Source organism: Dendroctonus ponderosae, unplaced genomic scaffold (assembly GCF_020466585.1).
Source record: "Dendroctonus ponderosae isolate FM_Combo_2020 unplaced genomic scaffold, Dpon_F_20191213v2 Dpon_F_20191213_7, whole genome shotgun sequence".
Taxonomy (NCBI): Eukaryota; Metazoa; Arthropoda; class Insecta; order Coleoptera; family Curculionidae; genus Dendroctonus; species Dendroctonus ponderosae.
Genome location: NW_026018916.1, coordinates 2430123 through 2444516, shown reverse-complemented (window position 1 = coordinate 2444516; position 14394 = coordinate 2430123). Strand labels below are relative to the sequence as shown.

Below are 14394 nucleotides of genomic sequence, written 5' to 3'. Positions count from 1 at the left end.
CTGCGTCTACTCGCTAATTGTAAGCCACACGTTTGCCCCAAAGTTGTCGTAAACCATCATTGTTTTTTTGGATACGGAGGAACTTTCACATTCTAATGCCGACAGGAAAAATCGGCCAAATCAGCCGAATTCGTCAACCGTTCCGACTTTTACCAGTCGACCGTCCTCGCATGGATTTTACTCTTACACGCCTGGAATACGAATGCGAAAAATGGAAAGCCGGGGCGATTTAGATTCCGCTCTGTAACGAATGCAAATCAGCATTACACAACCGCATTGGGCAGTTTATTGGTTGATTTTTGCAATCTTCCGCAAGTTATCAGCTCTTTCCAGGCCCAAACTCACTGTTTATTTTCCATCCAAATCAGCAAAACCCGTCGTTTTGCGTGCAAAATAGCGTTGCTTGTCCGACTGCGAGAATTCCCTTCGAATGTCCTTATACGGGTCGGCTTTATCTTCCTGCACATCTACAGATTTTGATATGAAAAATGCATAACGAGCCAGAAAAACTAACGACTTTCTACATTGAAGCCCGTCCGAGGAGGTTTTTCCTTTCGGTTTTACCTTGTTTTCATTCCATCTGCGCGATTTCAGGGCACTTTTTCAATTATTAGCAGGCTTAGGGCAGGGATCGGTTGCCAAAGTGGGTGCAAAGGCTCTTGTGTTGCCTGTGAGCGGCTGCCGGCCGAAGCAGGTCCCAAGAAGCGCTCAAATTAGGTTTTCAGGTAATTAGTTGAAAGAAATGAACGTCCAAGAATAAATATCTTGCCCATTCCGGGGGAGTAATTATACACGGGGAAGGAAACAAAGTTGACGGTGAAATTTACGAAAGTTGCGCTAGACAAACCGCCATCGCCGGATGGACGTGCTAATTACTCTCGCTCGGTCAGAATGCGACCGTACGTGATCTATGGACTAATCGGTTATTGTACTCCCAATACCGGATTCTATTTTCAAGTTCGGATTGTTTTCGACGCTACAAACGGGGAATTCAACGTCCTTCCCAGCTTTGACCTCATCTGAGGTTGTCTTGTGCAAGCTTTTTAAGCTTTTTTGATCCCCTGCACTCTTTTTCCGGATCATGTCTTAGTTCTCCAACTAAATGCCATTTTGCTGAACATTCCAAATATTCAACTCGGAGCCAAAATTGACCAAAAGCGAAATGCGGGCTGTAGAAATGCTTGCGGCGCATTCGCCAATATGTCAAGACATGAAACTAATGTGTTTTTCGGGTTGTTAGGCCGTTGTAAAATGGAATTTCTTCTTGACGTTTCGCAAGCACGAGTGGCTTGCATCTTCAGAAGTGGTTTGCTTGAACGCTTACACTGTTCTCATCAGAACCCGTGCAGTTCTTCCGCAGAACCACTTCTGAAGATGCAAGCCACTCGTGCTTGCGAAACGTCAAGAAGAAATTCTACCGAACGACGGCCTAAAAACCCATTAGTTTCAAGGAATGGGCTCGAAAATCTATCTCTTTTGATGCATTTTTTTCTTCTTCTATCTGTTTGCTTCATGCGCCCACACTCTGATTGTGTTGTTCAGTAAGAAAACAGTTTTCTCTTAGAAGAAGTTCAATCTAGAACTTCTTTTGTCTCGTCTCGGCTGTAAGTAAAAATAGCGTGTGAAATGCAAAAATCCACAAATACCAGATCGAATTTAAACTATTTAATGTGAAGAAATGCAGCGTAGATGATTGACAGTGTGTGATTTTTGCATTTTTTCACGCGAATAGTTGCAAACCGGTCGGTTTGCGTCGGTTAATTGAGAAATGGGCGCAAAAACGAGTCGAATTCGTTATTTTGTAATTCATTAATTATGGAATTGGCCGGCGGCAAAAGGCGAGGAATGCAAAGAAAGCGCAACACATCGGGTTATAATCATCCTAACTTTATTGTCACAGTCACTTGAAATTTGTATAGTATTATATTATTCAATAAACGTTAGTCAGGCGCATTGGTTAAGTAAACTGAAATAAATAAAAATAATTCTAATAAATACTGTCTATGCGCTATGCAGTCCGGTTTCGGATTTACAACGGTGGGACGGGTCTACAATGTACAAAATACTTATTTTATCAACAATTTGTACATAAAACAGCTCGAAAAGAGCGCGGCTCCCCCTTGTTTCTAGCAGGAAAATCCGCAGGGACTAACATGGCAAGTTTTTGGATTTGGTAGGCAACTAGTAAGCTCTGTTAATGATTGAATTTGCTTTTAGGGCCAGTGCAACTGGATAATGGCACAATCCGGCAGTTAACCGCTCTCGGGTACTGTATAGATTAATAAAAACAACAATTTTGACGATATTCCGACCACACAAATCACTGCCACTAAAATTAGGAAAATACAATAAGATAAATATTTGTAAGTACATGCACTCCTTGTCCGACTAGTCGGAATACAGTCAAAAATGAGTCAATAACAATCAGGCAGCAACAAATACTTGGAGCTTGCCAATGCTGAACTGTGCCTAAAAGGAAGCTTAAGGCTTCCAGTAGAAAATCGGTGCACTTCCCGAAAACGACCACTACTCTAGCCGTTATATAAGTACATAATCACTTAGTATTATCCATTAAACGTACAGGAAGTTCCTTCATTTTTACGACAGTACAAAATCTATAATACGATTATCTAACCACGATTAGGTTTTCAGAAATTCAGCTCGAATCGGCAATACGTTAAAACGAGAAAGGAACGAATACGAGTCGATAAAATTAGGCACGGGTCTCTAAAAATCGGTGTGACTAGAATACATTTTCATTGCAAGTGTAAAAATACTATTATTTCCAAGACGCAACGTCTATGTTGTACTTTAGCCTATTCTAAGCGGGGATCAGTATCCAGAACGGGGCTGCGCCCCTATTCCAAACGACAGTCCCAAGAAATTCTCTACCTGAAGTCAATTCAACTAACTAACTTTAATATTGACTCTGGATTTATTTTAATACGTATATCTAAGGAGAAAACATTGTCAAAAGCGTTTATGCAGTTCGGGATCACACAGGCACGCCGCAAACACGAACGTGCTTTTTTCGTTAAGCGGTGTTGTTCCGGAAACGTGTCTTAAACTAGAGAGTTTGAGGACAAGATCAATTGGTCCGTCATGGTGAGTGATGAGTTTTGCTTAATTTTTACATTTCTCAGTCTTGAAGTAGAAATTAGATGCAGTTCATTCGGAGCACTGGAGTTGCTGATATTGATTTTCAGTGAATTGGCATCTAAATTAAGTAAATAGCGATAGGAAAAATCTGATAATGGGCTGCTTTTGCAGCAAACGTTCCCCTAGTGCGGATTGCCTAAGCAAATCTTGATTGAATAAAGTGTCCACATTCAGTGTCTTTAAGCCGAAAATGTACAGAAAACACCTGAAGTAACAAACATGTTTAACAAACAGCAACAAACTTAACAAAACGGAATGTAAAAGCATTCTTCGATACCGACAGCCTGCAAACAGTGCTGTTTGGACCTGGGCTTTCGTGCTTTAAGATAAGGGAAAGATGCGAGTGTGCTTTGTAGCAAAAATACTGAACTTTGCCTTCTGGTCAGTACAACGACGCTTGAAGCGTTTTTGATTATTTGACTTCTCTAAAATAATCCATCATACCTAATGGAGGAATAACAGTTTCATCAGGGCGGTTCTCACATATTCCATCCAATCCAAGTTGAACCATCCCGTTCAATTATGCCCAGCTCTTTTACCCTTCATGTAACCGATCCAGCGCTGTGCGGTCGCTTTAAACAGCGGATCATCGTCAATGGTAGCCAGAAGCAGGAGCTGATTAATGTGGGTAGCATGGTAGTCCCATCTTGCTAAATTAGGCGCAATGCCCAGCGTGACGTGCCGCAAGTCGTAGCTAGTAACGCTGCCCATGTCGAAGAACGGCAGCATGCTCTTAAGCGTGGCCATGCCTTCATTGTAGAGAAATTCCGCCTCCTTCAACAGAAAAGTGAACGTTCAGCAAGAGGAAAAAGAGTGAGAACAGGTGATCACCTGCGCCTGGTCCACTGGGGCGATTGTCATCAAATCATAGAGGCCCAGAATTGAGTAGATGAAGCCGTTGAGAACGAACGATGATGGTTGCGTGGGATATTCTTCGTACCAGTGGAACTTGTTTAAGAATGTAGCAAGCACACCACCATCTGCACTAGCAACTCTGAAATGCCCATAAATTATCCATTAAACCAATCAATCAATTTAGCTTGCGCTTAAGCGTTTACCTGAATGGTTTCAGGCCGTTCAAAGCCGCATTCAAGTAGCGCTGATCGCCGCCAGAGTGGTAAAACGCTCTGGCTAAGACGGAAAGGGCATGGCCTTGCCCCATGGCTGAGTACCACCCTGAAATATCATCAATAGTACTACCCAAATGGAGCCTGATTCGGTGCAACTTACCCGGTTCCAGCACCAAAAATCCTGGTGCCAAAGTGCGCTTAACGGGAATGGCCCAACCGCCAGTATCCGCATCTTGGTACCTGACAAACCACTCGGCTGCATCGTAAAATTGCTGAACGTGCTCAGAAGAGGCCAGAGTCAAGTTGTCGATCGCCCCCGATCCCCTGCAACTCTTCATGGTCAGACCAATGGGAAAATTCGAGTAAAACGCGCGCTTGCCTCAACATTATACTGATGACTTTCAGTTTTTGCCTCGCGATTTTGAATTTCGATTTGTCCTTGCTGGCGTAGTTCAAGCCCTTGTGTAGATCGACGATTAAGTCTCTGGTGAGCCGGCGCCATTCGGAAATGGTCCCCAACCCATGGTAGATATTGCTGTCCTAAAAACCGGAAAACCTGCCTAATGATCAACAAGAAAAAACAGAAACTCACTTGGGTAGTAATGAAAATATCGCTGGTGATGTAGTGTAGAAAATAAGCGTCTTTGGTTTCTCGATTCTGCAGAACAACAGTCAGGCTGCTGTTGCCGTTCAGAAGCACGTCGACTTTCATGACAAAGTCCAGCACATGATCCAGCTTCATTCTGATTCCCTCGTTGTAGTTTTCGCTCGTTCTGAACTCCAGCACGTTCGATTTGCGATTATGGTTTAGGTTTCTTTCAACAATCGCCGTGTCTGGTATCAACCTGCACGAAGAAACGATTGATGGGTGGATAGATGCTAGATCGAAGGAAAAACTCACCATTTCACCATCTCCTTATCGCCGTTCTCCAGTGTGGAGATTCGCGGCTCAGGTTCAGTAAGATTTTTCGAATAATGCGCCAATCCGAACTGGGCAATCTGAATGGGGTAGTAGTAGCCCCCGCTGTCCCATTGGCTGGACACCGGGACACCTTCAGTTGCGCTCACACACTTCATTCGGTCGCGGCCTTCCACGTTGTAGTTCTCAAAGTACATAAAAACCCCCGTGGGGTCGTACTTAGTTTTTGGATGGTAGATTTTGCTGTAGCTGTGCGACCACTCAAAGCGGTCCGGCCCCGCTAATTTTCCATAGACCTGAAAATACTCCTCCAAGAAGGCGAATGGCAGGAATACTTCCGGACCTTCTCGCTTGCACTTCACCAGATATTCTCCATTGATATCGCAATCAATGTCCAATACTTCGGTTTGTTGCTGTTTCACAATGTTCGATTGCTCGGGCAGTGATGTTGACTGTGTCTTGTTGCAGATCGAGTACAGTATGACCAGGGTGGCCAGTGAGACAGTAATCAGAATTAGTAGGGCGATTTTGAAGTTGAATCGCATTATTACAAAGAATAATGGCGGGTCCTGAAATACAAAACCTCATTTAAGCGAATATTTTTTAATTAAGCTCGCATTAAACTCCCTAGAACAACCGATAAAAAACGCCCTCCTATCGCTTTGAAATGAATCAAAAACCGTGTTTAATTAATCTAATCTGACTCATGCTGCGTCGCTGTTGTGTGCAATATTTATTTAATAACAAATCATTTGCTTATTCTCGTCAGGCTCACACACACCGAACAGCGTTAGAATTAATCATTGCTTTGCATGTTCTGAAAAGCGCTGCATATGGACTGGACGACACCCCATCAAATTGATGACATTTTTCCAAATGAACACTTTAGTTGATTGGAAAGTGCAGCAATACAAGAAAATCGGCGATTTTCAGTACAGTTTAAGCATACCTTGGAAGTTGTGTGGATATTTTGGCTGTGTGACGAGCCCACGTTAAAGTTCCCGTAAGGCATTAGTCGTTCACATCGCCTTCTTCTGCCGCACGTGGAAAATTGATCAACCGATGGGCTCAATCCACTTTTTTACAGGACTAACATTATCGTCCCCTAATTTGTATATTATTGTTATTTGAAAACAGGTTTATCTTTGTTTAGCTATCCCATCACAATTGCGCTTCTTTCAAAACACTCCTGTCTGCTTGACAATAAGAACGATTCGTCGTTTTGATAGAACCTTTGACAACGTCGGTTTATAGGCCTGTAGGAAAACAAACGCAAGGCAGGATGTCATGAAGCTCTGATCATAGAGAAAGTAAAATAATTTTTTATTGTTATTTTACTTACTCTATGGCTCTGATGCACTTTCAGTTCATCTTAAAAATCATCAGTGAAATTCTACTCCGTGAAAAAGCTAGTGACATTTAAATAAATCATGAGCTGTAAAACCACATAATTAAAAAGCCAGTAGTAGTCACATTGGCAACAGCAAGCTCAGAATTTGGATGAAAAATCGCAATAACCTCCATTCAATAACAGCAAAGTGTGGTTAAGAGATTTGTTTATGTGCCAGTCCGGTCTTAGAATAAACAATTAATCTACAAAATGAACCGCAAACTTAAAAACATTAAGTGGATGCCGCCAAATAACGGAACAGAGGAGTTGATGCAACTGACAAAGTTAAATATCGCAAAGGAAAAACTGATGTCCCTGATGGAAAGCATCAGTGAGGAAATTGAGCAAACAAACCTGGAGTGGAACCAGTTGAAAAACATTTTAAATCCCAAGGCTGAACCATTTAATAAACTCCACCAGGACCTGGAAATTGTAAGTTGCATCAGGGTGTTTCGTACACTACACAAACACTTCAATCTTCAATGTAATGGTAATTAAAACTTTATTATCATGTTCTTAATAGGAACAACGCAATATTGATGATGAGACCGTAAACAACATGGAACTAGACTTGTCCGTAGGTGTTTCGAAGCAGAACCGAGTGTTTTCAGAAGAAGAGGATGATTATGATGATGAATTTTAAACAATTCAGTGTAAATATATACATAAACACTGTAAAAAGTGGCCATGGAAAATGGCATGTGAACAATCTCCCAACAGAATAATCAGTTTCGAATGCGTACTCAAAATCCACGGCCCAATTCCTTAAAGCCCAACAGGGCAACAGTGAAGCAATTCTGGAGCGCGGACTTGCAAAATACTCCTGCACTATATGGAGCAACGCATGCAGCTCTTCGAGTGGAACTGGAGGAATGTGGTGTGTACCACCAAAAACCGCAGGTTTTTTTCGAGATTGAGAAAAAGTAATTCAGAGAATCTGCGATCAAAATTTGAGTCCGTTGGATCATTTGGCACCATGCGCTTGAAACTACTGCATAGGTTTGATAACATAACGGTTCTTTATGCCATACAAGCAGAAGATTGTTCTTCAGTCTTAAAAATCGAATAGTGCAAGTATTAGTTCTCACGTCAAGGGCTGTAGTTGCTGTTAGCGCGATCAGAATAAGGTTTGCTACCAGCCCTCATCGGAGGTTATCACGCTGTCCTCCTCGTCCGCAAATGGTCGGTATTGTATTGAAGTTTCGTACTCCAGTATCTCTTCATCGGTAAGATGCGAGTTGCCTTCAACGAACGACGCAAACCTAAACCAAAAATAGTTTTTAACTCCACAGTACGCGCGTGAAAAATAACTTACCTTTTCACATCTTTCACTTTCAGAGCGGTTTTCCATTGATTGCAGTTGGGACTTGAGCAAAATTGTCGTAATTCTTCAAGCGCTTTAGTCGTCTCGCTCACCCCTTGCATGTAGTACTCTTCGTTTGTCAGCAACTTTACTTTCGGCGGAAACTTCTTCTTCCTGTTAATGATCGACTTATCGCTCTTTGGTATGGTCAACGTTGAAAACAACTTACCAATACATTAGAGGTGCATTTAACCATCTCTTCGGCAAACCGGCCATCAATAGCAGTAAGATGATTTGGCCCATAGCTGCTTCTTGGAAACAACTGCTGAGATAAATGGTCACTAAACCCATCAGTTGCAGGGTCCACTTTATTAGGGTGATAGTGCGAGGGTTTTGGACAGGACCCCATCGGTAGCACACTGAAAAGGCGCTTTATGCTAAAACCCTCATAAACTATATTGTATTACTATTATTACTTACAAACAAAACTAATGGCTCCCGTTATGACAGTGTACCAGATCACATATGCTTGATAAGTGGAAGTAATGAGTTTTATGTTATCACACATTATTTGCAAGAAGTAGATTACAATCGTCCATCCAGCACCAATCACGCCATACATTAACGTTTTCTGCGAAGGGCGGACAAGAATCTTGCTTAAATAAAACCACAATCAAACCCACTAATCCTGTGCTTACCCTGGGAAACAGTTTGCTGATGAGATATATTAAAATTAAAAACGAAGCGCATATCCCGAACGAAATGCCACACAAATAGTGGAACAGGGTGTTCCGGCTAAGACTAGCAGCGCTAAAAAATAGCATCACTCCAAGTGAAGCTGCAAGGATTCTCCACAAGTCGACTCCTGCAAATAAACACCACTATGAAAATGTTCGAGAGCAAACTCAGTGGTACTTACGGATTACTTGAAGATGCACAGAGTATGCGTCTCGACTCTCGATCCCAACACAGCTGCAGTTAAAAGGATTCAACTTGATGCTTTTTGACTTGATGGCAAATAAGTTGATCGACCAACTGTGGCGTTGATCAACATATTCCTGCTGAACTTGCTCGGGGGTGTTCCCATCGAATTGATTATAATCTTGCGTCGAATGGTCGATCTTCAACTAAAGTTTATAGTGGTTATTAGTACAGACTCTTTTGCACTAGTAAGCAACACTTACCAGTACGCTTTGCCAGACGTGTATAACATATTTAGGAGTTCCTTGGTAGCAGTAAATGTACAACTGCCTGTTGCTGTATGGATTGGGATTGAATTTGAAAACTTCGTTCTGCTCCAAGTAGTGGACTGGAAAGAAACATTAAATATGGTCCAATGTGTGCTTACCAGCTGACATTGGGCCAGTTCATTTATTGTAACCGAATGGGGCAGCAAAGACCTTTACATGTAAGGGTATGAGAAAATAGCAAATTAAGATAAAAGTTAATGCGAATACTTTGGATGTTCTAGAAGCCCCCGGCAGGAAGAACGGGATGAATATGAAGGGAAAAAAGCAAAAACTGGACATTTTCAAATTCCTGACATAACCTAGTGACCCTTACCATTTTGGGTAGCTAGTGAGCTTTGACACAGTTGCAAAATCAAGGAGTGGATCAGCACAGTGAAGAACTTCTTCATGTTCAAGATTAAAAGCTAAACAATAGTCGGAAACATAAACAAATCGTTGAAATTCATTCACACATAACCCTACATCACTTGGCGGTAATCAAACCCAAAAGTCAAAAAATGACCTACCGTGGCTCTGTTGCCAATTGTGCATTAAGAGTTTTTTGTTGGGCGTATGCATGAAAGCGGGAAATAATTAAATAGACAGATACTGACCGACGATATGAATTTATGAAAAAATAACACGTATATAAAGTTAAACAATTTCCATAACTTAAAGCATTGTTTTAGTTGGCAGCAAAGAATTGCGACAAAAGTACATCGAATTCCCGGACTTAAAAAAATAATATTAATCGATTAAATACACAAAATATGATAGTTTTTAAGGGTTAAGTTAAGGCACTTTTGGTATAAAAAGGCCACTCTGGAACACCGTCGGCTCCCCATTGAAGCGCCAAAGTGTTAAAAAATCGAGGCTTACTCATTTCAATTCCTTGTTATGCTAAATTGCTAATAAATATTGCACCCATTTTCTTATCGAGTTCTGCACGTTTTCTTAGGCTTGCCCTCACAAGGTGGGGGAGCTTCTGGTTTATTCGTCAGACATCGATTGTATGTTCTACAAAAACTTAATTGTTTAAAGACCAAAAATCCGAATTTGAATCACTTACATGCGATAGGTTTCGCTTTTCAAATAGTCCTGTAAGTGGCTGATTCCCAACTGCAACTGGTCGGCTATCGGCGGGATCCATTTGTTGCCCTCTAATCTAAATGCGGCTTTATTCGAAGACATGTCCAATTGGCCCAAATCTGGAGGCAGGAAGGTCAGACGATTGCCTAAACAAGCGCAATTTAAAAAACTACAAAACCAGTTGGTCGGTTTATACCTTGAAGATGCAATTCTTTCAATCTGGTCAGCTCGCCGATCTCTTTGGGCAACTCCAACAAGTCGTTCTCCCTGAGCCCAAGCTGAAAGAACGGGAATCTGTTTTGTAAACTACTCCACTGAAACAACCCTTCAGCTTACAATCTCCAAGTTCTTCAAGTTCTTTATTTCCGGAGGTAAATACTCAAAGTCGTTGTCTCCTAGATATAATGCTCGCAAGGTTCCTGCAAGCAATACATATATTTTACTATTAAATGCAGATAGTTGAGAATAAAAGCCTACCCATCAAGAAGAAATTGCCGGGCAAAGCGTCTTCTTTCAAGTTGTTGTAGGTAAGATCCAGTACTTCCAGTACAGGAAAGGCACCGAAGCCTCGAGGCAGCGAATACAGTTTGTTTATTGAGAGATTCAGAATCCTCAGTTTTGGCATTGAAGATAGCGATAGAGGCAATTCCTCAATCTGATTGTTGGCCAAGTTGATAATCTCCAGATTGGACAAGTTTGCCAGACCCGGAGGAACGGCTGGGGACAAAAACATCAGCAATTAGCACTCAAGTTATGCGGTAATATTTTTAGTGGATACGTACATTTAATTGCGTTGTGGCTCAAAGTCAGTCGGGTAATGTACGTCATGTTTACTAGAACAAAAAATCACCAAATTTTATAGTTAATAGAAGCTTGATAGGAACAGGTAATTTGAATTTGCCGCCAGTTGAGCACCAGGTGCACGGCTGGTTGCATAACCTCGAGACGGTTTCCAACCAACATAAACAATTGAATCATCTGATTAAATGGCACCGCGATGCCAAAACAAGCTACCAAATTAGGTAAAAGCCCGGAATTTACGGTTATCAAATGGAACTTACGTAGCCCGGTCATCTCCTCGAAAGTGGACACATTCTTGTCGAACAGATCCAGCTCGGGATTCTGGATTTCCCGAGCCTCGTCGAGCACTTTTTTCGCCTTCGACATTTTCGCGTTGTGAGGTAAACAGGAAACTGAAGGCGCGGTCGCCATGGCGAATAGCGAAGGCAGCGCGCGCGCCCGATTTCAAAGCGTTTTTAAAAATTGGCGGGACAAGGCTGCTGGAACATGATTTTAGTCGGCGAACTGGTTTCGAATGACCACATTTTCCTCATTTTTCCGTGGGCCGACAAGGATAGCAGCTGTGCTTGACGCGCTGCCATTGGTCAACACAGAACACCTGTGAACGGTTGGTCAACGCCGCCTGGACGCGGTCCAAACTGTTTCAACATATTCTAGCAAAAATTTGAAATGGCTGCAAACGCGCGGAAGTTCCAGTTGACACTGTCATCGTCTGTCACTGTCGCCTTTTTTGCCCTGTTATACAAATGTCAATTAATCGAACATTTTTCAGTTGTTAAGCCTATGTCACATGCATCGGTTTATACGATGGTGGGATGGTACGAAAGTGTTTCTATTGATTGAACATTTGACAGATTGTTTCTATTGATTGAACAAATTGACAGATCTCCAACCAATCGTATAAACGGATGCATGGGACACAGGCTTTATGATAACTTAACCATTAGTTAATGGTTTATCCCCCGCTAACTTCAAACTACACTCTCCGTGACGTCGTTGTGACACAAAGGGTGGTTTCTTATGAGAAAAGCAGTGAATTGCGAAAGAGCCAAAAGTAATCGAAAAACGCATTTTCACAAGGAATCCCATTAAGAAAACTTGTTAAAAAAATGATTATCTGCAAGTAAAAAGCAAAAAGCGCACTCGGTCTTCACACTGTCATATCAAATTAATTCTTTGAAGAAAAATGTAGAAATTAATGCTTGTTCAAGCTGTGAACAACCCAACCGCCCATACAATAACAATGAGCAGATTTTTCGAATTGCGACAGACGTTTTACTCAACTGAAGCCGTGCACGAGTAAATTGTTATTTATGATTGAAAATAGCAATTATGACATTCCAATACTGTTCAAGACACTCCTTCTGTAGCTCCATGCGAATTATGTCATACGTGTATTCATCATATATGGGCAATTATTTTATTTGATGATTTACTTATGTATGCGCTCATATTTATACGGATGACTGCACCGCAACTGGCATTTCTAAGTTTGTAAAATGGATCATGTTGATTTGTCGTTGATTACTGTACGTTGCTGTTATTGCAAAATATTAGAGTCGATTTTTGAATTGCATCCTGATTTTCATATGGAAATCGTTTTAATCAGCGCTGTATTCCTCTGGATGGTTGGAGCAAATCGACCATGGCACATTTATAGATGTACAGGGTGTTCAGTTAAGCAGGGCTCTTGCCACCGTTGCCAGTTCTATTACGTTCGTAGCAGATTTCACGAGTTCAACTACCGATGGTGGCGCAGCGAAACGTCAAATTATTCGTTGTCGAGTGACGGTTGTCACTGTCACAAGCGTCTAGGTATACGGCACTTCTTGTCAATTCTATCGATTGCGGCGATTCGAACCTAGCGGTTTGTTATGATTTAAGACGATTTAAGGTTAGGTGATTTTTTACCGGTATTTTGTTGTAACCGTAAACTCTTTGGATTTTATTAATATAGTGTTGGACTTTGACTGTGTTAATTTAATTAATATTGATAAAATTATTGGACTTCTAAAGTTTGATTTAGAAGAACTTAACGATGTGTTTTTTAACGTTACTCTATATATTATGTACACCAAATGGGGCGTTTTAATAATAAAAATGTATTATTGAGCAAATAGATAGTTGGCTTAAGTTATTTTCCTATGTGCAATGTGCAAATTTAATTAAAACAAATTATCAACGATTTTTTAATTTTAAAGTAACAGAAAAAATTAAATTACTATTGTACGAGTCAAGAAATATTAAGCAAAATAATTGCTGGTATCTTCTGTTTCTATTTACTTTTTGTTTAACATGTCACACTAAGCAACACATGAAATAATTGCCTTTTTACACTATTCCAGCAAACGTGGAATACCAACAACGTAGTTCGACTTTTTAGCAGGTAGTACTATGTGAATTAATTTCATTATATCAGGCGTATAAAATACTAGGATTTGTAATCAGAAATTTTAAATATTTTAACAATAATACAACATTTTTTTATTACATTTTTAGTGTTTAATGTCATAAGCACTCTTACTTGTTATTGCCACCTATTTAAGTTGATCAGATATGAAATGAAATGATAAGAAATCATTTGTAAATTGTTATAAATTAAGAAATACTCATAATTATCACTGTCTTTCTTTGTGCCAATATAAAGGCAATGCTATTATTTTTGTTCCAACAAATGCAAACAATCCCTCTTAAAAAATTAAAAATTACTAGCCAAGAGCGTATAAAATTTACCTATGAATTTCTGTACGATACTATTTGTTTGTCATTTTTATCTAGAGCTTATATAAGGTTCGAAATGCACGAGAGAATGAAAAAAAAATCATAGGCGGACTCGCGGTTGTTTATCTAGACAAATTATAAAATAATTATCATCAATCAACAAACAAAACCACCTAACCTTAAATCGTCTTAACTCATTTGTACAACTTGTCAACGATACGTTCGATAACAACAAACCGGTAGGATTATTTGATTGGTTCGAATCGCCGCAATCGATAGAAGTGACAGAAATGCCGTATACCTAGACGCTTGTGAGTGACGGTTGTCACTGTGCGACTTGTCAGACTTGTTTACTTATTGGAGTTGATGACATTTTTAACATAAAACAATACTTACACACTTCGATCTGTTTCTATTTCTTTAAAAGCTTGCAAAAGTTGATTAGATCAAAACAAATCACAATCAGATATAAACATCAAAGTGACACCAATGTCAACAAAACAAGTGTCAATTTACTACTTAACTTTTAGTTACAATTTCAGCCACCAAGGGGCGTCTGGACTATTGAACTAGCGGCTCTGCGTGCAAAAAACGCCCACTGGCGGCTAAATTATGACCGCACTTTGACTTAGATGTCATTGCGACTTATTTTGTTTAGTTCTACTCAGCGTTTGCCAGCCTTTAAACAGAAAGAAGCATATTGAAAGCGAATT

General features: G+C 40.5%; 4 protein-coding genes across 5 annotated transcripts; 1 reads left to right on the top strand and 3 right to left on the bottom strand.

Annotated features, from left to right (window-relative positions):
* Nucleotides 1-1866: 1866 nt before the first annotated feature.
* On the bottom strand, nt 1867-6363 carry LOC109539260 (D-glucuronyl C5-epimerase B). 2 transcript variants are annotated; one of them, XR_002172100.2, is made up of 9 exons: nt 6098-6363; nt 5131-5717; nt 4822-5074; nt 4609-4769; nt 4390-4553; nt 4218-4335; nt 3991-4153; nt 3604-3933; nt 1867-3217 (listed from the first exon to the last, which is right to left on the bottom strand). XR_002172100.2 is itself a non-coding variant. In XM_019906902.2 (8 exons), exons 1-8 carry the CDS (start codon nt 6158-6160, stop codon nt 3676-3678), a joined length of 1767 nt encoding a protein of 588 aa, XP_019762461.2. In that variant the 5' UTR covers nt 6161-6363; the 3' UTR covers nt 1867-3675. The 2 variants fall into 2 exon arrangements, 1 of the variants encoding a protein (XP_019762461.2); XM_019906902.2 differs by having other exon boundaries at nt 1867-3933.
* A 286-nt stretch (nt 6364-6649) lies between these two features.
* On the top strand, nt 6650-7274 carry LOC109539263. Its single transcript, XM_019906905.2, has 2 exons — nt 6650-6970; nt 7062-7274. Exons 1-2 carry the CDS (start codon nt 6749-6751, stop codon nt 7179-7181), a joined length of 342 nt encoding a protein of 113 aa, XP_019762464.1. The 5' UTR covers nt 6650-6748; the 3' UTR covers nt 7182-7274.
* LOC109539261 (nuclear envelope integral membrane protein 1) lies at nt 7017-9603 on the bottom strand. The gene is made up of 8 exons (XM_019906903.2): nt 9405-9603; nt 9026-9150; nt 8761-8968; nt 8540-8706; nt 8322-8472; nt 8071-8260; nt 7854-8015; nt 7017-7800 (listed from the first exon to the last, which is right to left on the bottom strand). Exons 1-8 carry the CDS (start codon nt 9478-9480, stop codon nt 7671-7673), a joined length of 1209 nt encoding a protein of 402 aa, XP_019762462.1. The 5' UTR covers nt 9481-9603; the 3' UTR covers nt 7017-7670.
* A 77-nt stretch (nt 9604-9680) lies between these two features.
* On the bottom strand, nt 9681-11497 carry LOC109539262 (ras suppressor protein 1). Its single transcript, XM_019906904.2, has 7 exons — nt 11221-11497; nt 10942-10992; nt 10637-10876; nt 10496-10578; nt 10356-10437; nt 10140-10305; nt 9681-10087 (listed from the first exon to the last, which is right to left on the bottom strand). Exons 1-7 carry the CDS (start codon nt 11369-11371, stop codon nt 10003-10005), a joined length of 858 nt encoding a protein of 285 aa, XP_019762463.1. The 5' UTR covers nt 11372-11497; the 3' UTR covers nt 9681-10002.
* Between the last annotated feature and the right edge of the window lie 2897 nt (nt 11498-14394).

Bases quoted from the DNA above. Each gene is read 5' to 3' on its own strand.
- LOC109539260 (XM_019906902.2), bottom strand. From the start codon at position 6,160: ATGCCTTACGGGAACTTTAACGTGGGCTCGTCACACAGCCAAAATATC. The intron at 5,718-6,097 runs GTATGCTTAAAC...TTTGTATTTCAG, and splicing joins ATATCCACACAACTTCCAAG to GACCCGCCATTATTCTTTGT. The intron at 4,770-4,821 runs GTGAGTTTCTGT...TCCGGTTTTTAG, and splicing joins ATATTTTCATTACTACCCAA to GACAGCAATATCTACCATGG.
- LOC109539263 (XM_019906905.2), top strand. From the start codon at position 6,749: ATGAACCGCAAACTTAAAAACATTAAGTGGATGCCGCCAAATAACGGA. The intron at 6,971-7,061 runs GTAAGTTGCATC...TGTTCTTAATAG, and splicing joins TCCACCAGGACCTGGAAATT to GAACAACGCAATATTGATGA.
- LOC109539261 (XM_019906903.2), bottom strand. From the start codon at position 9,480: ATGAAGAAGTTCTTCACTGTGCTGATCCACTCCTTGATTTTGCAACTG. The intron at 8,707-8,760 runs GTAAGTACCACT...GTTTATTTGCAG, and splicing joins TGTGCATCTTCAAGTAATCC to GAGTCGACTTGTGGAGAATC. The intron at 7,801-7,853 runs GTAAGTTATTTT...TTTTTGGTTTAG, and splicing joins AAAGTGAAAGATGTGAAAAG to GTTTGCGTCGTTCGTTGAAG.
- LOC109539262 (XM_019906904.2), bottom strand. From the start codon at position 11,371: ATGGCGACCGCGCCTTCAGTTTCCTGTTTACCTCACAACGCGAAAATG. The intron at 10,877-10,941 runs GTACGTATCCAC...TTTTGTCCCCAG, and splicing joins GAGCCACAACGCAATTAAAT to CCGTTCCTCCGGGTCTGGCA. The intron at 10,579-10,636 runs GTAGGCTTTTAT...TATTGCTTGCAG, and splicing joins CGGCAATTTCTTCTTGATGG to GAACCTTGCGAGCATTATAT.